The following is a 21,374-nucleotide window of genomic DNA, read 5'->3' as shown; positions in this document are numbered from 1 at the left end:
TTTCCTGGTCAGGAAGAATGATGTGGACATGCATGTAACCTATTAACAACATAAAGGATCATTTGCTTTTCATGCATTTTGTTCGTTTCCAATAATAACATCACTCGAAATCCCCCCCCCCCAAAAAAAAACCCGAATGCTCAAAACCTAACCTTCTGAAGTTCCAGCTCAGTGGATAATACACTTTGTTTTAAGAAAACAGTGAAAAACCATGCACGACCTTTTTGATCATGCACGACACACGATTTCGTCAAAAGCTTTCTATATTTTCCCCAAAAATCAGTAACTTTACTGATCATTGGAAATCACCTATGGGTTCTTGATTTTCTTTCTTCAAAATGACAGCAAGCCGCGCCAGACGGATTAATAATTTCACTAGCTGTTTAATACCAATACGATCTTTAATCCAAGTTAGTCATTCGGAAGATTAGTTTTAAGATAATTGGAATTGGCCCAATATGCCTTTAATGAGCATGTTGCATAACACCCTTTCTTTTTAAGTTTTATATCAGAAATGATTTGAGTAACGGTATCGGTTTGCATAAGCGGGGAATTCTGTGGTCAGCCGAACCATGCCATTGGGCCCAGTGGACTGGCTAGATTAAACCAGGGATGGAGAAGATGACGAGGAATGTGGGTGTGATCAGAAGGATGATAACCAGGTTGGTGTTGAGGAAGATCTTGGCGCGAGGATCCTGCTTGAGGGCGGTGACCTCACGGAGATGGACCCGGTGCTCACGAGCCTTAGCCTGGCCCAAGGACGAGTCGTCGTACCCGCAGAACCAGTCGTAACCGCGGCGCGCTAGGGACTTCCACTCACGGGGTGCCTCTGCAGAGAAACCAGTTATCAGGATTACATTTCTAGTGGACTAAAATCGACAGTTTTATTTATTTAGTACTAGGCTGAACCATTTTTGGAGGTGAAGGGGCAAAATGTTCAGGAGATAACAACTTTGTGGGGATCGGACCCGATTTCAGAAATGTAGAAAACAATTTCAACATGTCAAAATATTTTATGCATCAATAAAAATCTTATGCATCAATACAAATCAATAAAGAAAGGTACACATTTTTGGAGCTTAAGACATTTTCATTCGTTAAATGCCAGCTAAGGTCAGGCGATCGGTTGGATGACTTCATGAGGGAATGCATAAGCGGCCGTCTTAGAGGGCGTCTTTTATTCAGCAACAATAAATGCACAAAAGCTTTACTCGCGCATATCCCTAGTAAAACAAAGGCATTGCCCTCCAATATGGCTGCTACGCATATGGTCTGAGCTGTGATTCGTCCGACAGAGCCAGCGAGCACGCGTGACCAACGTCTTAATTTTCTTTGCACATATATTACGCAATATTGGGAAAAGTGAGCGTCTAGTCCATCGACTGAGTGGGGTGGGGTTTGGAGACAAATAAACTAAACACCAGCCACAAGCACGGGCGTCGCGAGGGAGGGGGGGGGGGGGCAAGGGGCACTTTCCCGCGGAACCCATGGAAAGGCCCAACAAAAAGTAGGAAGAAGAAAATGAAAAAGTAAATAGGGGCGAACTCAATATTATTCTGTCAATTTATTGGAATGTTAACAACGTAGGCCTTGGTTTGGTAGGCCCCTCTTTTTCCCCATGGAAAAACGCATCACTTCTTGCCAGTGCTTTCCCTCAAGAAAACAAAATCCGAAATGGTCGCAAGTAGTTTGAGATAAAAATTTGCTGTAACTGAAGAGTGTTTGCAGAGGTACAGGTTAACCCTAAAAGGGCCGGGTTATTTTGACCATCTCTCAGCCGGGGGGGGGGGGGGCGGATTCCACTCGGTACATTCAAGGCCAAAAAAAAAAGTCTCCGGTTTCTGGTATGCGCGCGCGTCGCCGTAGCCATGCGCGTCGGCAAAATGAAAAAGGTTTTTTTTTCAATGAAAGATGAAGTCTCAAAACCGCCAAACTCACCGGTTTGACTGGAATCATGCTGCTGCACAATTTTAACGTGTTTTTAGATTGGGTTATGGTCGAGAATAAGCTTTATGTGGCCTCTCTGGACTCCCATATATTTGCACTAAGTTTAGTCGGGCACCATTTGCAGTCATCAGCACACATTTGAAGCAAAAAAAATCAGGTAAAAAAAAAAAAAAGCCGCGTCGCCGCACCACTTTTTGGGCAAGCTCCATACCAGAAACCGGAGACTTTTTTTGTTGGCCTAAAGCAACTCTTCATAAACATACCCAAGAAATATCATGATTATATGTCAAAGGGTTGTGGAATTATGGCTAATTAATTATGCATATGTACGAATGGTAATTCTGCTCTGTGTACACGACGTATATGGGAAAATTCAGTTTTCACGGCGCGTAGCGCCGGAAAATTTTTATGTTTTTGGTATCAAAAGATGCGAAAGGCCCGAGGCTAAAAAGTCATAACAGCTCGGGTCGCAAAAAAAAAAAAAAAAAATTCGAAGACTATCGCGGAAAACGTTGGGAGGGGGGGGGGATTCCGCCCCGGCCCTTTAAGGGTTAAGGCAGGGACTTGTGTGAGCGTCTTCCTTTGCAATTGCATACTCGCCTTCATTTCATCTGGACAATTATGCGCGAGGGAATACATACCTTCTTCAGCCACGACCTCCCCGACTTCTTGCAGTTCGATCTCCTCTTTGTCGTCTTCAAAGTCATCTTCGCGAGGGTCGCGGTTGTACCTGCTCCACCACGTGGTACGGATCAACTGTAAAAACAGACACCCCGTCTCTAAAATGGTTAATTTCTGAATTATGAACAGAAAGTTGGACTGCAACTCTTACACGTGATTTCTCATTGTTTAACGCATACAGAGGCAATGCGCAAAACGGTCACTGCGTCTGTATAAGATTGCTCGAAATATAGTGGTGTGAATAATAACTTATTGAATCTGTTGGAAGACTGCCAACATCGGGCTGTGAAACTCTGTTGGTACGACGCCGGTACGGGGTTTTCCGAAATGTCGAAGGTTCAAATTCTGTATCTGTGAACTCCTTTGATTAATCTCATGATCTAATCTCATGATCTTCCCTTTTAAGAGTACCTATAGTTGTCTACAGTATCACAATCCAGTGCCACCCTCAAGAAATATAATTCATAACAGAAACGATTCATGCCAATGCACAGACTGGATTTTGCTATCATTCTCCAACAACAAACATGAATGCTGTAAAATTTCGAACCAACATAGTACTGGTAAGTACTCCTCTAACTGGCTCTTCTCGTCTCATCTAACCTCAATACAGAGGGTTGATATTATCACATCATCGCGCTCACCTGATAAGGCTGGGGCGGCTGAGTCAAGAGACTAACCACCACATCCACGATCACCGTCAAAACGAACAAGATCAAGGCGAAGTAGGTGAAGTGCAGCTTGCCGATGAATGCTGGCCGGGTGTCCTCCTCCCAGCAGGGCGGTGCCTGGTAGATCAGGTTCAGGATCATCCGGACGACGCCCACCATGAAACCCGCCATCATGCCGAAGAAGCAACCCTGCAGAGAAGAAGTAACATTCATGACGTCCTATGATAAGCGTTCTGTCCAATTAGTGGCAAGGGCGGATCCAGAACACAATTTTTGGGGGGGGGGCCAAAAAAACATTTGGTCCTCCAAAAAAGTGGGTCAAAAAAATTACGGCGTGGGGTTCGGGGCCTGCTTAAGGGCCCCGAAAAGTTTTTGGATTCTAGATGCTCTGTGGTGCGATCTGAGGCAATTTCTGACCACTTTAACCAATGTTTTTTTGAGGAAAAGATGGTGGTGTACTCATTGCCTGCCTTTTTTGCGATGTCACATAAAAAAAAAACTATAAGTAAGTGATACAGTGATGTAGCCTACTTGTACGCATTATAGTGCGCAGGCAAGGGATGAATGCAACTCTAACTGTGACGTCACGAAATTCCTTCAATTCATGTTACAGGCTATGCCTTTCAGGTTTCTAATAAAGGGAGTTCTTTGCTGTTTTATTTCAATGACAATGTATGCACGGTTCAGTTATGACATCCAAGACTTAAGGCCAGTTTGTACCCTGTAAATCATAACGTCGTCATACTGTCAAACATAATTGCCTATTCATTATACCTTCTCATTGCTCCTTGGCCAAAGGATTGCCACCAGGTACACGGCGGCTACAGGTGGGGCGAGCGCCGCCTCGAAAGCCACCTTGTAGATTAGCAGCTGACCGCCTTGCATCTGCTCCACGATAGGAATCCACAGAATGCTGACACCAATCATAACCACCACCACTAGTCTGAGATAAAGTAACACATCAAATAGAAAGCGAATTTCTCGAGAAATGGACCATTAGGGAGACACGTTTTGCTAAACAGTTGTACGGTAGGGAGACAAGGTATATAGATTATAGGGAGATATTATGGATGGATTTGGGGTAAGTACCTTATCACAAGTGTTGCATACATTGACCTGTGTACAATCACATGTTCATAAATGCTGGGAAAACTACGGAAAAAAAGTGATGTTCTTGTAGTCTGGTTTCCCGACCCTAATTCAGACGAAACGGAGCAGTTTATACATTGTCAGGTTAGGGAACCAGACTAGAAGGCTTGCACTGCTCACGTATGACCTAACCGATTGAAAACAAAATGTGGACGAACTAATTTGTAAAATTAGGGACAGTATTAACACCAAAACAAAATCAGTTTTTTTCAAACAATGGTCAGCAAACAAACATCAAAAATATGATTTTAAAAGGTAACAAAAAATACGTGGACTCGCGAGCTTTACGAGTCCTTATGTGTGAAGTCTGAGTCACTATGGTCGAGTCCGAGTACAAGTCTTCTGCCGATGTTACTCGAGTCGAGTCCGAGTCACGGAAATCGCGACTCGAGACGGACTCGAGTGCGAGTCCTGGACTCGAGTCCCACATAGAAATCAGGGATTATTAAAAATTGCACACTGATATGATATACTGTAATCTTGAGCACAAAATAACAGGGACAGGGGGAAAAAAGTCACACTTTGGACCCCAAATTTATAGAATGACCCATATCCTCTTGTTATACCTTCCAACAATCATGAGCTCACGGACACTGGGGTTCTTCGAGCTGAACTTGACCCGCATGAACTTCCAGATGTCCATGGTAAACAGTGTGCTGACACTGTTGAATATAGAGGTCAGGTCACTCATTAGGGCAGCAACCATGGCCGCCATCATCAGACCACGGAGGCCTGCGAATGAAAGAACAACAGCCAGTGTGAACGTGGAGTGAAATTACGTCAGAGTTTGCTGGGTGCCATGATTGAGCAATTCCACCCTCATTTGTTCCCTATTCGATAAGGGAGTTAGCTTGGAGTTGTGGTACTCCCTGTCCTAAGTTCCAACCCCATCCGAGGTAGCAAACGGAATTGATTCATTTATTTCCCTCCCCTTTTAAAGTGAATATTTCTTCATTGCTATCTCCCCTCTATCTCTCTCTCCCGCCTTCCCCCCTCTCTATGTATCTTCTGGCTATGGACATTGCAGTGCCTGTGTTCTATTGAGGAGCCCTCACGAGAAAGAATTCAAATGGATTAAAAACAAAATGGCTGAAAATCATTCAACAAAATGGATTCAAATCTAACCATTCGGTGTACTTATAGACGAACTCGGGGCACTTGATCACTGTACGCACACAACTCAAGGCCCCCTTCGATGGCGAAAGCACTGCGCGAGCTATACTGTGGAAAGCTACTGCCCCATGGCGGATTATCTGAACAATAGATAGCACAATGCTTTCGCCATTGAAGGGGGCCTTCATCATAGAAGCGACAACGTGTCCTGAGATTGGTCTATAGTTTTACCATACGGTTGACCTGTAGGCTATCAGTAAGGGGAAAACAAAACCACCATGCTGTGCTTTTCCAATGCTTAGAATAAGTGACACAGGTAGTTTGCAGAAAGTATCGAAAAAGAAGAATTCAATATAGAGGAACATGCCGCGAAACTAAAAATGTTACCTCCCGTTCAGTCACTTTATCGGGGCCAAACAGAAAACAACCATAATCATAACTGAAGACACCACAGGATAAGGATGTTAACTGCGAGGAACACTTCCATGGTACACCATGGGAGAAATGATAACAAAGTCCGTGTCTTACCCACTGGCATGATTCCCATGACGAGCCGTGGGTAGGCGATGTTGGAGCAGCCGGACGGGTTACCGCACGCTGCCATACAAGTCTCTGCCGAAGCACACGCAACTTCATCTACAAGATAACGGGTACCCTATAACTATAGTGTATTCTCTTCAATCCAAAGAACATAGTAACAAGACGAGTTTGAGTGGAAGTTACTCCAACTTTAGATTGAAATATTATGAATAAAAAATTAAAAAAAAGATCACTCCAGGGGAAATAAGATCGTAATATCGATTCAAACTGATTGACTGAAGTTTATTCTTACTATAGTCTTGTCTGTAGTTTCAGTCAGAAGGAATGATTTTTCACACTCCGGAAATGAAAGAGTTAGCCTAAATTTAACAATCTCCTCATCGGAGCAAGAAGTATTTATTTGAGATGATTTCAGCTCAGCCAACTTGGCACCTTAGTGGGGATAAGTCAAAAATGCACAACCACATTTGCAAGTTACATCAAAAAATAATGATCATCAAAAAATAATGTTGTTCTAATGTGACGACGATGCAATTGTTTTCAGTATGAAAACAGAACGACCATAGGAACGCCATCCCATCCACAATTATGTTGACTTAATGTGTTCAGCATGTTTGCATCATTATCGCAGCAGCAGCACATAACTGCGGGAGTTGTACCTTTTGTCGATAAGTCTAGAACTACAAACTATAGCATCTGCAATTTCATTGGTTGGTATGCATGGTGACGGGTGTTCCCGTCCCTATATCACTGCTCGATTTCGCAAAGACGCGGAACCTATTTGTGCACTATATGCACATGTAAATATCTAAAGGGTCCATGCGATGCATTTTTCTTAGGAACACATTTTGTGCAACTTTCTTCTCGTCTTAAATGTATGAAAACTATTTGACATCACTTTTTGGGTCAATTTTATTGAAAATTCCCCTTTTTTAAACATTTAAATAGTTCCATGCTTTTCCGGACAATTGAGGGTACTGTTGCTGGGATGCCGCTTCAGGAAAACACTTTTTAGTTTAGGGGTATTCTGTTCAAGTTGTGAAACCAAAATTTGCTCATTGAAAACATTTTGTGAGAAAGGTTTGCTCATTGGCTTACTGCCATGTTCTTATACACAAAAACAAATCACCAAAGAGACAGCAAAATACGAAGGCAAAGTATCCAAACTATAGCAACTTTTTGTGCTGAAATAGCTGTAACACTGAGGTTTTTGCCTGTATTTACATTACAGTTTTGCTCATGAATATGGAAATTTGCATTATCATAAAAACGAAAAAGGCTCCGAAATACCCTTGAAAATGGCAAAATACTACGGTTAAATGGGACACAAAGGTGCATTTTCAAGCATTGTAATAAGCAAAATGCATTGCATTGACCCCTTTAAATCAAGTTGCCCCAAAGAAGTAAGTCATCCTCCCTACTTGGATACAGCACACGGCTGACCATCCCAGGCAGAACCATCAAGAACACTGGCAGAAACTTGGCGTAGCCCGCGAAGAGACAGCCTCCCTGCGCGTGGGACAGACTCTTGGCCGACAACGTCCGTTGGACGATCATCTGTCGTCCAACAAAAAAGAAGAAGATTGTTATATCGTTTCTCGCGAGAATAAGATGTATATTTTCTTATTATATCATTGGTCTGGACGGTCACATTTCATATTTCCTGGAACAACGGATATGGACTTGGTACCGTTCTTGATTAAAAAAAAAAGTCAGGCAGATACTGCCGGGTACACCCCAGTAAATAGGCCAAAATTCCATCTGCCGAGCTCGTGAATAAAAGTTACACACTCACATCATTTTATATTAGAGAGTTCCGAGAGCCATGGTATAGGGGAATCCATATTGAAGACATATGGCACTGTACCTCTGGCCTGGACTTGGGGCTTCCAATTCTGAGCAAATTTGGATGCAATTGGGCCCTAAAGCGTCGCTATTTAGCCATGTTGTGGCGCTATTTAGCCATGTTGGATCCTTTTTCAAAATGGATAGCTTTCCAGTTTTGGAAGCATCATTGGGTTTAGGGGTGGTCTTCTTTGGGTGAGAATTTCTCCAAAACGTCAATGCTCAACCCACCACAAATTCAAAAGGAAATGAAGATGACATGTTGATCATCATTTTCCTGTTCAACCTGAATACCTGTGAAAATTCTGAGTATTTTTTAAAAGAATGTTGAAATATGGGAATTTAAAACAAGGTCTATTGTTTCCCGTCAGGGTTCGAACCCACGTACCACGGCACGCGAGTCGAACACCGTAACCATCAAGTGTTTTACATACTAAATTCCATGCGTGTATCATAAAAGGCACAATCCCATCACCTATCTGCCGTACTAATAATTGTTTACGTTAATCAGAAATAACACTGCCTTTTAAGACAAGTTCGCCTCGGGTGCCATGCGAAGAAACCACGGCATACCCCACAGCAGTCTGTCACGTTTTATAATTTGAATTGCAATTTTATTTTTGCGATGGTTGGGCCTATGTTTCCGATACGTAAAAAGTTATTTAAAACATCGATATTAAGCACTAATTACACGAAATTATCCCAGATGTGATGAAATACTCAAGACCTTGCACAAACAGACTACGTAGTCATAACACCATCTGTCAATAAAAATCCATTCCTATTTTGCTCAAAATCTCATTTTAAGTCGTCACATTTGGTTATCCTATCAACAGCTGAGTGCAAAATATCAGTAAAAGAAAACTAAAAGTGGCAATCTGAAAAACATTTGGTTTTCAACGATATGTTTCACCTGGTCGGCACACCAATACCAAAGGGTAGACCAGGTCTGTCCGAAGATGAACCCAGCCCAGGGAATGTCCGAGTTGACAGGATCTCGAAGCATCTGCCAGGAATCGCTGCGGGGAATCCCACAGGTCGAGTTGGAATACAGAGTCTCCTCTGGAATAGCTTCCATGTACTTCTCCTTCAGGCCTTCATACCCGCCTACTTTGACCAGGCCTTTCATTAGACCAAAGAAAAAAGGGATAAGCTGTAATCCAGTCAATCAAAAAGTCAAATTAAATTTCAGTTTACAAGTAAAAGGCGATAAAAAAGGCTATAGGTTTTCTCGTTGTTTGGCCCGAAGTGCCAGCCTATTGTACCTGAGCGACTGAGTCGCTCTGTATGTTCTAAATTAAGACTCGCGGGTTCAGGACGACTCAGTGTCACTTCTGGACATCATTATTTGTACTGGCTCATACAGTCCAGCGAAAGCGACAAATGAGTGTCCCCCCCCCCCCCGCTTTCATTGGAATATCTTGTCACTTGACCAACGAAGGAGCACTTGCTTGTAACTTGTGATTGATATTGTGGTAGTGACTGGACATTTTCACTTGAGACAGACTTCGCCTACTTTTGACAACTTAAAATACGGAGTATACAACCAACTACTGTATAATGATAAATCAACTCACTTATGACGGTCAATATGGTGGAACCGATCATCATGATGAAGAACTGAAGCGTATCGGTGTAAATGACGGCAGCCAGGCCGCCTGTAATCATACACACACCGGTCACGGCTAGCAGAAGTATCACCGAAACGTAAAGGTCCCAGTTGAGAGCTTGTTTGAGAAACAGAGCACCGGCGTACAGGTTGACCTTTAACAAGTGCAAATGCCCCAAACATGATATGAACGACCCTGGAATACAATACTCAGGACTGAATGCATATGCAAGGAGTCGCCAATTATGCAAATGGTAGATAGCTTAGATGTTTCAGTAAAACTATTTGAAAGTTTAATATCACTATTATGTTTACCGTTTTCGAAACCAAGGGCAATTTGTACACAGGGCTGGGTTAGGTTACAGTATAGGAGGTGTAGCGTTTTGAAGTATTTTAAGTGCAGGTGCAGTTGAAAAAAAAGATTTTTTGTGTGAATATATCAACTCTAAAATATTTTGAATGAAAATTATGGTCCCACCAAAAGGAATGAGCCACACGTCGCCAGCGTCGCCTGTGATACTTACGTGAGCATTCACACACAGGCCTATGCGTACATTTAATATCAAACTGGGTTAAATATCAAATTAAAAAGCAAGACGGGCTATTTTTATATGAAAAAGCAATTAATCAAACAAATCCTTAATGCTCATTTCACGGGATGCATTTACATTTTTGTCTTGTAAGGCTTGATACCAATTGTAAGGCGTTGTGTACCCATCCCGAACCCCAACATCCCCACCCCCCCCCCAAAAAAAGACGTCACTGCAAATATTGTTCAAAGGTGTTAATCAGCCATTTTGTCCAACATTTATTTGAAGGATAGTGGTTCTCACATGTCCCAACCATACTAATGCTCCCCCGAGAGCCGCAAAATGGGAAAATAGCAGAAATAAACCACAATCCTGCTCCCTCCCTCCCCTCCCTGACAGCTATTACCCCTCCTCCCTCCTCTACCCACACCTGGAAGCCAATACGCAAATTTCCGATTCTTTAGTCAAGCATATTTTGTTTTCTTTATGTTGACAAATAAAGAAAAATCATTGTAAGAATAGGCCCAAGGGAAAACTGTCACTTAAACAAACTCACTGAGATCTTTGTGAAGATGTAAAGGATGAGCGACAACGTGGCGAGGAATAGACGGATCCTCTGTCCCCCAAAGCGCTTCCTCATGTACTCGGGGAGGGTGTATACCTAAACAAGTAAAGCAAAGGTGTATCATTGTCCAAGTTTCAACAACACATGTTCAGCTCAACCTCGTCCCCAGGGTGTCGAGCAGTTTGCGCCCATACCTGCTCTCTCTCGGTATTGAATCATGTGCATGTGCACAATTTTTGAGCATGTATACGCAAATGAGGACATTCTGGTGCCTCCCTGTGCGTTACATTAGCGTTTGTTTTTGTACGCGGCGTCTGGGGAAAAACCAGAATCAATTCGTCGCGCCGTGAGTTACGAAAACACGATTGTTTTCGAAGTTAAAATGCTACTATCTTATCCAGTCAGTATGCTGCATCACATTTCATATTAATAGGCCCTATGAGCAAATTGGAAAGGAAAGGAGTGTTTTTGAGAAGGCGTGGACGCTATAATTACAATGATCGTGAAAACCCGTAATGCACGTTGAAAATAACAACACCAAGTGCACGATATAAATCCATTACTAGCCAATTGCGGTATCGAATCAGGATATAGGAAGAAAGTTATTAGGTTTGGGCTAAATGTCAAGTACGTGTACAGGGTTGCAACGAAGCACTGAGTCTCAAATCATGTGCCGGACATTGTATCGGGTATAAGTTGCAGGATTCTGTGAACAACTTCCCCGCGATCTTCCCCGCAATGAATTTATCAGTATCGGTGAGTCAAGCAGTCCCGGATATGAATTGAGACGGGCCCTTTAGTGCACGGGCTACATTTAGGTACAGATTTGGGCTACACCGGGCCGGGCTAAATTGAGGTGCATGTTTTTGGTCACATTTGGGTCCAGGTTTTATTACGGTACAGGGTTGGGGCTCGGGCTCAGGCTACATTTAGGTACAGGGTTGGAGTTATTTTTACATGTTGATCCGGGCTACATTAAGGTATACAGGGTTAGGCTACATCTGGCCGGGCTACCTTTAGGTGCATGTTCTGGGCTAAATTAATATTAGGTCCGGGCTTTATTACGGTACAGGGTTAATTGGGGCTCAGGCTCTGGCTCAGGCTACATTTAGGTACAGGGTTGGGGTTATATTTACATGTTGATCCGAGCTACATGTATAAAGGGTTGGGTACATCGGGCCGGGCTACATTTAGGTCTGGGCGTTATTACGCTACAGGGTTGGGGCTCGGGCTTAGGCTACATTTTAGGTACGGGGTTCGGGTTATATTTACATGTTGATCAGGGCTACATTTAGGTATACAGGGTTGGGGTACATCGGGCTGGTCTACATTTCGGTGCTTGTTTTTGGTTACATTGGGGTCCGGGCGTTATTACGCTACAGGGTTGGGGCTCGGGCTTAGGCTACATTTTAGGTACGGGGTTCAGGTTATATTTACATGTTGATCAGGGCTACATCAATTTTAGGTGCATGTTTTGGGCTACATTTAGGTCCGGACTTTATTACTGTACAGGGTTGGGGCTAGGGCTCAGGCTACATTTACATGTAAGTACAGGGGTGGGGTTATATTTACATGTTGGTCCGGGCTGCCTTTAGGTATTGGGCTACGACAGGGGTTCAGGGCTACATTTAGGTACAGGGTTTGGGCTATATTTAGATTCTCGGTATAGCTAAGGCTCGGGCTTTAATCTCATTTCAATTCGTTATCATTTCAATGGGAAATGCGTTTTCGAGACCAAAACGGCGCATTCCAGATGAACTTTTAATATTCTTTGATCAAGACTTACCCCGCTTGCAATGTAGACTGGTAGAAACACCCATGCCATCAGTTGGATTAGAAGACATGACTGCAATGTGCCACAGAAAAAGATACGATTTGAAATATTATGAGTTGTAAATACATCGACGTTGTCGTATTGAATACCATGGGTTGTCAATATTTGAATAACAGGTGAAGCCTCATTGCTATAGAAAACACATACATTTTCTATTAAAATGAAATTGACAAAAAAAACAGAAATTGGTCAGCATTTTGCGCATAGACATAACGAAGAGGTTTTTTTTTATGTGGAATCGCCCCTTACAAGCCTGAAGGCCATTCGTAAGAGCTGGTAACGGCTACTTGAAGAAGGAACAAAAATGGGAACAATTAAGGCTCACTTGCCCCAATGGAATAGGCCTAAGACATAATGACGTCATGCTTTTTGTTTACAATGTGGGCTTTTCTTATGGGAGCCAGGTATGGGGACGAATGGATCTCGGGCCCACTTGGCTCCCATAGGAAAGCGCATATTGTAAACAAAGCACGACGTCATTATGTCTTAGGTCGATTCATCAACCCTTTTTACAGATACCCGCAATACCGGAAATGTGCAGAGAAAATATAAACCATTCCAGGCACGGGTGGTCGACCTCACCCGGTCGAGTTGCTGTCGAGATAGTAATTCACGCCGCCAGATAAACAAAATGGATTTTCTTATTGCTTGTCGCCCTGCTAATAGGCCTGAGATCTAATGACGTCACGCTTTGTTTACATGTGCGCTTTCCTATGTAGTAGACTGTCCCTACTTCGTCTGGCGTCCCGACTTCGCTTCCATAGGTCTTAGGTCTACTTTCCGATTATAGGGTGCAATATTAACCAAGTAAATGGGCCAAAAATCCGTCCATCGAGCTCATGAATAATTGTTATACATTCTATAATGAATTGGGGGATTGAAGACATTATAGCACTGCACCTCTGGCCTGGACTTGGGGCTTCCAATTCTGAGCATTTGGAATGCAATTGGGTCAATGGCGCTATTTAGCCATTGTTAGGGAGGAATCTTTTTTTCAAAATGGCTACTTTTCCAGTTTGGGAAATATCATTCGTTAAAGGGGTGGTCTTCTTTGGTGATAATTTCTCAAAAGAGTCATTGGTCGACCTACCAAAATTGAAAAGGCAAATGAAAGACGAAAGGTTGATTATCATTTTTCTGTGCAGCCTGAACACCTGCATGCAGTTTGAGAGTTCTGAGTATTATAAAAAGAATTTATGGCTATGAGAATTTATTCACTTGGTTGAACCCAAAACACATGGGTAATATCTTCAACCACTAACCCTTGCACTGCACACTCGATCGGAGCTATCCGTAAAATGATCAATGTATTGCAATACATTCAGTAGAGGTCCCAAAAACTTACGTTGATATTATAGGCACCGGGTCCGATACCAGACGAGGCTCCCGATCCCGCTAAGCCAATAAAGTGCTCGCTGCCAATGTTACTAGCAAACAGGGACGCACCCACCTTACGGAAAACAGTACGAGATAATGTGGTATATAAATTAAGATATATAAATAAGGATATATATAAATGTGGAATTGCACACAAATTACAGGCAGTTACAGACGATTTGGGACCGAGACTTCATGTTCACTATAACCAGAGACTTAGCGAGAGTCAACTACTGTGTATGTATATAAAGGGCAACTAGAATTTTACCCTTTTTACCAAGCCCACTGGTCACTGTTATAGTGTGATTCTTGTCCAATGTACCTCTTGTATTCTGTTGCGCCCCTGTCTACCCTTTAAAAAGGGAAATGGAGATCAGAGGTCATAACAAAATTGTCCTTGGGGTCTGAATTCATGACATGCTGTAGAATAATACTTAAAATACACTTGTTTTGATCTATTTACACTTGGGTCATGAAAATGTGGCATTTGGAATATTAAATATGATAAATAGCGGCAAATAGGGTGTGCAAAGTTTATCGACCTCATAAAGGTCACCAGGGGTCAAATATGAATGTTCACACATCTGAAAATTCTGTTCATGTCACGAAGAGCCAACTTTTAGACTTGGGTCATAAAAAAGTGGGGTTTTGAATAGTAAATCTTATAAATATCTTTAAATAGGGCATACACAGTTCATTAACCTCTTAAAGGTCACCAGAGGTCAGATATGAAATGCCCTTCATATGAAAATGCTTTTCATAGCATGAACACCTAACTTATTGAGTTGGGTCTTGAAAAAGTTGGGGTTTAAAGTGTTAATCTTATAAATAACTATAAATACTGTATATATAGGTCATTGACCTCTGAAAGGTCACCGGGGTCAAGTATGATTCCTTTTTTCACATCTGATCATTATTTCCATGGCCTGAAGACCTATGACATAGACTGGGGTCAGAGGAAAGTGGTGTTTTCAAGAACAATTATTATAAATAGTGTATGTAAAGTTCATTGACCTCTCAAAGATCACCAGAGGTAAAATATGAAATGTCTCCACATCTGAAAATGTTCTTCATGGCATGAAGAACCAACATGCGAAGTTTCACGCTTTAGTCACAAAGTGCACAATTTTATCATATATTTGACCTTAACAGCCCCACTACACCTGTGTATAGTCAATATGTAATAGGTGCAGAGTGCGACATTGTTTTTTTTCTGAACTTTGTAATTTGTCATTCAAGTGTCGGCAAAATTGACTTCAGAACTATTGTGTTGTTTTTTTTGGTCGTTAATTTGCTTTACATGATCTATCTTTGCGAAGTAAGTTGGTTGTCTGTTGAGGGTTGCGTAATTTTCGATTCGAGGTTCGACATCCATTGTTATCAGCTTTTCATCTGAACTTTGTCATTCATAATCTGCCACCAGTACAATTGAAAATGACTTTAAACTATTTTTACACTTGGATATAAGGTTTGCTTTAAATAATCGATCTTGGGAAAAATAAGGTATTGTTATTCAGATGTAAGGGCTGCATAGTATTTTTCTGTGGACTTTCAAAAATCATTAATGGTTTTAACAGGTGCAACATGAACTTGTGTTGTGTACAGCGCGTCCCAAAATACCTGCAATATTGTATTATTTTGCGAGGCTCTGGCGTCGCTGCAGAAACCCGTACCGCCTTTATTCTTATAGCATTTTAAAGCTTGGAATCATAACTTTATCCCAGGTAAGTATTGGCTTGATTTTCAAAGTGTTTTAAATGATTCGTGTTCAAATAAAGGCATGTCAAAAACAAACTCAACCGATTTTAAGGAAAATCAATCATGCGCATTTTTTTCTAATGTGGAACCGGTTCATGCTCGTGCTGTGACGATCTCGTCTCCTTTTACTTTCTGTGTTTCCTGTTCTTTTCGATTCACGTAGACTATACCTTGAATGAATTCACAATATTGCTCTTCATTTCAAGTTCAATTTTGAAATTCACGTGCAAGTATGTACCTATTCAAAAAGCGCGCTCAAAGTGTGACTCGAGTTTGCATCTAAGGTACCCCATCATCGATTTTCCTTGAAATCGGTTGAGTTTGTTTTCGACATGCCGTTATTTGAACACCAATAATTTAAAAAATCTTTTAAATATCAAAGCAATACTCGCCAGGGATGAAGTTCCGAAGATTCCAAGCTTTTAAATGGTAGAAAAAAATGGCGGTTTGAGTTTCCGCCTCGACGCTAGAGCCTCGCAAAAAAGTTGCGGGTATTTTGGGACGCGTGGTATATAGCTTTATTTCTGTAATATTTCTGAAATACTTTTATTTTGTACATATTAATTCTCGTCGTAGGCTTCACCAATGCACTTTTCCTTGTGAGTTCAACTTTACTTAACATTATTTAATAATGTGTAATGTATGCAGGGCCCCATTGAAAACCAGATTGTATACTGTTTGGGCAGACTCTAGGTAAAGAATGGAATAAATAAATCAAACTATAATTATGTTTGTGGACAAACACTAGCTGTTTCGGCTGTTTGAAGTGACTCTGTGACATGTGATGACGACATGACGACGTCACTTCAAATGTCATCGATAACACATGGGACGTACATGAAAATGTGATGACGTCACCATGACGTCACTTAATTTTCATCTATAACCCATCCCGGTCTACGTACCTAAGAGGTTACAACCAAAATGGACTTACAGTTCTGTACATATAGAGATTTGAAAATGCCCCTTTAATTTGACATCACATGACTTGTGATGACGTCATCATGACGTCACTTCAATTTTCATCTGTAACACATCCTGTTCTAAGTACCTACCAACTTACCAAGTTACAACCAAACAGTGTTGTAGTAGAGTACTTTTCCACGAGTACGAGAGTACGAGTACATGGATTTTTTTCTTGCGAGTACGAGTACGAGTACGAGTACGAGTACATTTTCATGAGTACGAGTACAGGAAATAGTACTCGAGTACGAGTACGAGTACTACAACACTGGAACCAAATCTGACCTTTAATTCTATAGATGCAGGCCGTAGAAATATGCCCCTTTAATGTGGCGTCACATGACACGTGATGACGTCATGATGACGTCACTTGAATATTCATCTCTAACTTGATGAGCTTTATGAGTCCACAGTAGGTGCGGCGGGAACCTGACTGCGCCTTCGAAAACCGTACGGAATCGGCCCTGGCAACCGCGCACACTCTTTTCAGCTATCAAGTTTAACTCCTTTTTACGCGCGTAATTTTTAAAGAAACTTCTTTTTAAAACCAAACCTGAAATGCCTATTCGTTACGGGGAAAAAATCCATACGGCGAATTTTCTGCTGTAAACAATGAGTTGCTAAGGTACCCTAATTTTGAATATTGGATCGTTCACGTGTCAATTTTCCGTTGAAAACTTCAAGACTATCGAAGTAATGACAGGGCAAGGCAGTACTGAACATACAAATCAATGTGGTAATTTTTCATAGCCAAAATACTTCTAAATTTTTGCTAGATTTTGGAAACTAGATTTGGTAACTTGATACCATCCTCCACCATTATCTACAAACATGAATGTAAGGGAAAAGTCAAATTTTCCTGAAATCATGTCTTATACGTTATCAGAAAATATTTTGAAACATTTATCCCGATAGATATGCAGTGATTGAACATATTGATACTAAAATAAGATCTTCCATTTTTAGGTAGGCTATCAATGTAAAATTGCAAAGAAAGTCTTCGAATCGCTCAGCGGTGCAAAACCAGCAGCCCTCATTGCGTATGCAAACGTTTACCTTGAACGCACCCCATGGAGCTCTATCAGAGAACTTACCGGCAGCCAAGTCATATAGCGTCCAGCCAGAAAGTAGCCACTGACAGTGCCACGGTTGGAGCGACATAAGGACTGTAAAGAAAACAAATCCAATGTTAAAGCCATAACCCACTCCATTTGAAATACAATCGATTAAGTGAAAGGGTGTAAATTTTACTTGAGTCACTGCACTCTCCCCTGGACATCCGTCCCACGCGAAAATCACACGCTGAAAATTGACCAAAATAAACCCCCTTAGTTTCCCATAAAAATAGCGCGCTATATACCACGTGACTATAACATTACTGCACAATATCTTGTCTCCATTTGCAAAATTTTCAAAAACAACTTTACGAATTGTTATAAACAGTTTTTGTTAAGTATTTCATTTTTCCCTTTAAATTAAACTTTAAACTTAGGGGCTCGTTTTTGGTCAATTTTCCGGGGACAGACATATGCAAAATGGACGCGCATATACATCGATCGAGACAAAGCCCGTTTTAGTGCATTTACTAAAGACGGCATGGCATTTGGTCAATTTTTGTTCAAATATTTTTGGTCAATTTTCGGGGACAGACAGGCCGACAGACCGACCGACCAACCATCAAGTGACATGTGACCTGCCGGAGCTGAAAAAAAGAGAAACGGATGTATCTTTACCTGCATATTAATGAAATATCCGGTGGAAAAAGAGCAGATGAAAATGTATGTCAAAATGAAGTTAGATTTAAAAAAAAATGACTTTTTGGGGTACGCAGTCTATATTCGTTTCCAAACTAAAACCACTTTAATTCTTGATCCATAAAAGCATATTTATTTTGTCAAGTGTGCCTGTCCATTATATCTTCGCATAATTCTGCCCTATACACCTTGTAATGTGACTTGCCAAAATGCTTGTAACTTCTCATGTGGATTACTCTTTATTCATACGAGGTACTATATGTATATATACATGTATTGCTGTTATTTGTTTTAAGTAAAACGTACCGTATCCACTGTACCGGTCTTTTCATTCAGTCCGTACCGGTCTTTTCATTCAGTCCATACCGGTCTTTTCATTCAGTCCTTTGGCTTAGAGCTAATTTTGGGCAAATTCATAATTATGACTTATTATTAAGTCATAGTTATGACTTATCTACATGTATCTATATACAAGCTGATTTACCCGATCATAGATCGGGTAGGGCGTAGTGTTGGGGATGAAAATGTGGGGAGTTAAATGTAAATGGGGAATATAGTTGGGGAGACATGCAGTTATAGAAAAGCAATTTATGTGGTGTGATCTGAGACAATTTCTAACCACTAAAACCAATTTGAGCAAAAGATCATCTTTTAAAGTTTGGAGTTTGGAGTAATTGAATCAGCTACAGTATCTATCTATATATATATAAGAGAGAAGTTTACTCGCCCCCGAGACGATGTTTGCTCATGAAAGGATCCGAGACCGCGGGCTCACGCGGCGCCAAAATCGCTCCACGTCCGTAGAAAAATACGGAGGGTGTCTTCCGCCGGGTCGGACGCTTCGGGTCGTCCTGATTTTCCCGTACGGACCGGCGATCCGTTTAGTCGATTTTTCGTGACTGCATTTTGCGCAGGAATTTGCCGTCGTGTGCGCTTTCACGTTGACTGCCTGTCCGCCCCCATGTGCTGGCTTTTCTGCGTGTCTAGACTGTGCGAGGTCAGCGAGGTCAACGTAGGGGTTGCGTTTACGTGTTCTACTCGGCCCTTCTGCAAAAGCGTTCACCAAATGGTGGTGGGGTGACCTTGGTAAAATATTTTTTGTCCATGGTGCGTGGCCACCAAGTGCCCCTATTCTTTCATATGCTTCGCTTGCCGCCCCTGCGCCGAGTGCAACGAATACGCAGAAGGACTACACTTAAGTATGCCTTGCGCGGTCTGACCAATCGAAAGTCTACACTGCGTAGTATTTCCGGGCTATGCAAAACTGTCGATGGCAATGCGTACTGCAGCCTGCTCCACACCCTGGAAACGAGGTTGGGTCTACGGTGCTCGCTATTTGAAGCGCAAGCATGTGACGTCGCGTGACAGAGTGCTGTTGCTTCCATAATGTGTTTACAGCTCCATGCTTCCACCACCAAGGCTGAGCGTTGGAGTTCGCTGCCCGCCACAGTGTTGCGTTATAATTTCGGGGGCCTGTCTGGGATCAACGAAGGATCGATGCATTGCTTCAAACATCGCGATCTTAAACGCAGTCACACAAAAAATCGACGAAAATGTGTCCGATCTGGCGGAAGACACCCTCCACATTTTCCCACGGACGTGGAGCGATTTTGGCGTCGCGAAAGACCGCGGTCTCAGATCATTTCAGGAGCAAACATTTCTCGGAGGCCGAGTAAAATTTGCTCTTATTAACTTATATAGATGGTTGACCCAAGTTGAATAACAGTTGACTCGACTTTTTCCTCGCAGACAGTCTCGCAAATTGTAAGAAGTTCAAGTTTACGTTTGTTGAAGAGTCCAATATACTGAAACTTAATTATGACCTTCCTAATCAGCCTTCGCCTGTGTACTACGGTAAGCCTTTCAAGTTTTCTCACAAATGCCACTGCCTCACAAAATGCCAATTTAACGGACCAACGGGAACATTTACAGACTGTTGCCATGGTACATAATTATCATGGGCGTCAATCGGTGGGGGACGGGGAACCCCTCCACCCCCCCCCCCCCTTTTAAAGCGGTGGACACTGTTTTGGTCCCCTCCCCCCACTTTTCTTCCCCGAATAAAAATTGTAGCTACTACATGTATAATGATTCTATTACTCAGAATAGCTGATTCAATGACACCAAACTCGAAAATGATGTTTAAAAGATTATCTTTTGCTAAAAAAAATTGTTTAGTGGTCAGAAATTGCCTCAGATCGCACCACAGAAATTGCTTTTCTATAACTGCATGTCTTCTCAACTAAATCCCCCAATTACATTCATCTCCCCACATTTTCATCCCCAACTCTACGCCCTACCCGATCTATGATGGGGTAATCAACGAGGGATCGATGCATTGCTTCAAATATTGTGATCTTTGAACTATGTTGGGTTCGAATAACGAAGAGTGCATAAATAATAATATTGGCGGTTGTTGGCTGTTTGGCCTTGCTTTTATTATGGTTGAACCATGCCAACTTGAATAAAATAGTTAAATCGACTTTTTCCTCGCAGGTCTCGCAAATTGTAAGAAGTTCAAGTTTACGTTTGTTGAAGAGTCCAATACTGTATCTTCATAATGACCTTCCTCCATGATTCAGACTATGTAATTTTATGGTAACACACTCAACATTTTCATTGCAAATGTCACCTTCACGTTTTATTCCATTATGATTTATTGTCAAAACAGTACAATCAGCCTTCGCCTGTGTACTATACGGTAAGTCTTTCAACTCAGTTTTCCCACATTAACAAACGCGACTGCCTCACAAAATGCAATTTAACAGACCAACGGGAAAATTTACAGACAGTTTATACATGCCATGGTACATAATTATCATGGGCGCGGCGTCAATCGGTGGGGGACGGGGGACCCCCACCCCAACATTTTAAAGCGGGCAATATCGTTTGGTTCCCTACCCCCACTTTTTCTTCCCCGAATAAAAATTGTAGCCTACTATAATATTCATTTGCTCAGAAAAGCTGATTCAATGACTCCAAACTCGAAAATGATGTTTAAAAGATGATCTTTTGTTTTACTATCGTACGTGCTCAGA

At 41.8% G+C, this 21,374-nt stretch overlaps 1 protein-coding gene across 3 annotated transcripts in view; it reads right to left on the bottom strand.

Moving 5' to 3' along the window:
- Positions 1–385: 385 nt before the first annotated feature.
- The window catches only part of LOC119721056 (sodium/glucose cotransporter 5-like), a 28,286-nt gene continuing 7,297 nt past the window's right edge, over positions 386–21,374 (bottom strand). Inside the window, exons 2-14 of one of the 3 annotated variants that reach the window (XM_038190932.1) lie at positions 17,677–17,748; positions 13,830–13,934; positions 12,437–12,496; positions 10,642–10,746; positions 9,524–9,710; positions 8,860–9,068; positions 7,523–7,658; positions 6,090–6,197; positions 5,015–5,180; positions 4,074–4,242; positions 3,273–3,488; positions 2,589–2,703; positions 386–829 (exon numbers count right to left, since the gene is read on the bottom strand). In XM_038190932.1, coding sequence (XP_038046860.1) covers positions 597–829; positions 2,589–2,703; positions 3,273–3,488; positions 4,074–4,242; positions 5,015–5,180; positions 6,090–6,197; positions 7,523–7,658; positions 8,860–9,068; positions 9,524–9,710; positions 10,642–10,746; positions 12,437–12,496; positions 13,830–13,934; positions 17,677–17,748 — 1,881 coding nt within the window. In that variant the 3' untranslated portion in view covers positions 386–596. The remainder of the gene's footprint in view (positions 830–2,588; positions 2,704–3,272; positions 3,489–4,073; positions 4,243–5,014; positions 5,181–6,089; positions 6,198–7,522; positions 7,659–8,859; positions 9,069–9,523; positions 9,711–10,641; positions 10,747–12,436; positions 12,497–13,829; positions 13,935–17,676; positions 17,749–21,374) is intronic. The other 2 variants (XM_038190941.1, XM_038190951.1) reach the window with 2 other exon arrangements.

Source organism: Patiria miniata, unplaced genomic scaffold (assembly GCF_015706575.1).
Source record: "Patiria miniata isolate m_02_andy unplaced genomic scaffold, ASM1570657v1 HiC_scaffold_13, whole genome shotgun sequence".
NCBI lineage: Eukaryota > Metazoa > Echinodermata > Asteroidea > Valvatida > Asterinidae > Patiria > Patiria miniata.
Note: the sequence above shows the minus strand (reverse complement) of the source record. Positions and strands in the feature narration are given on the sequence as shown.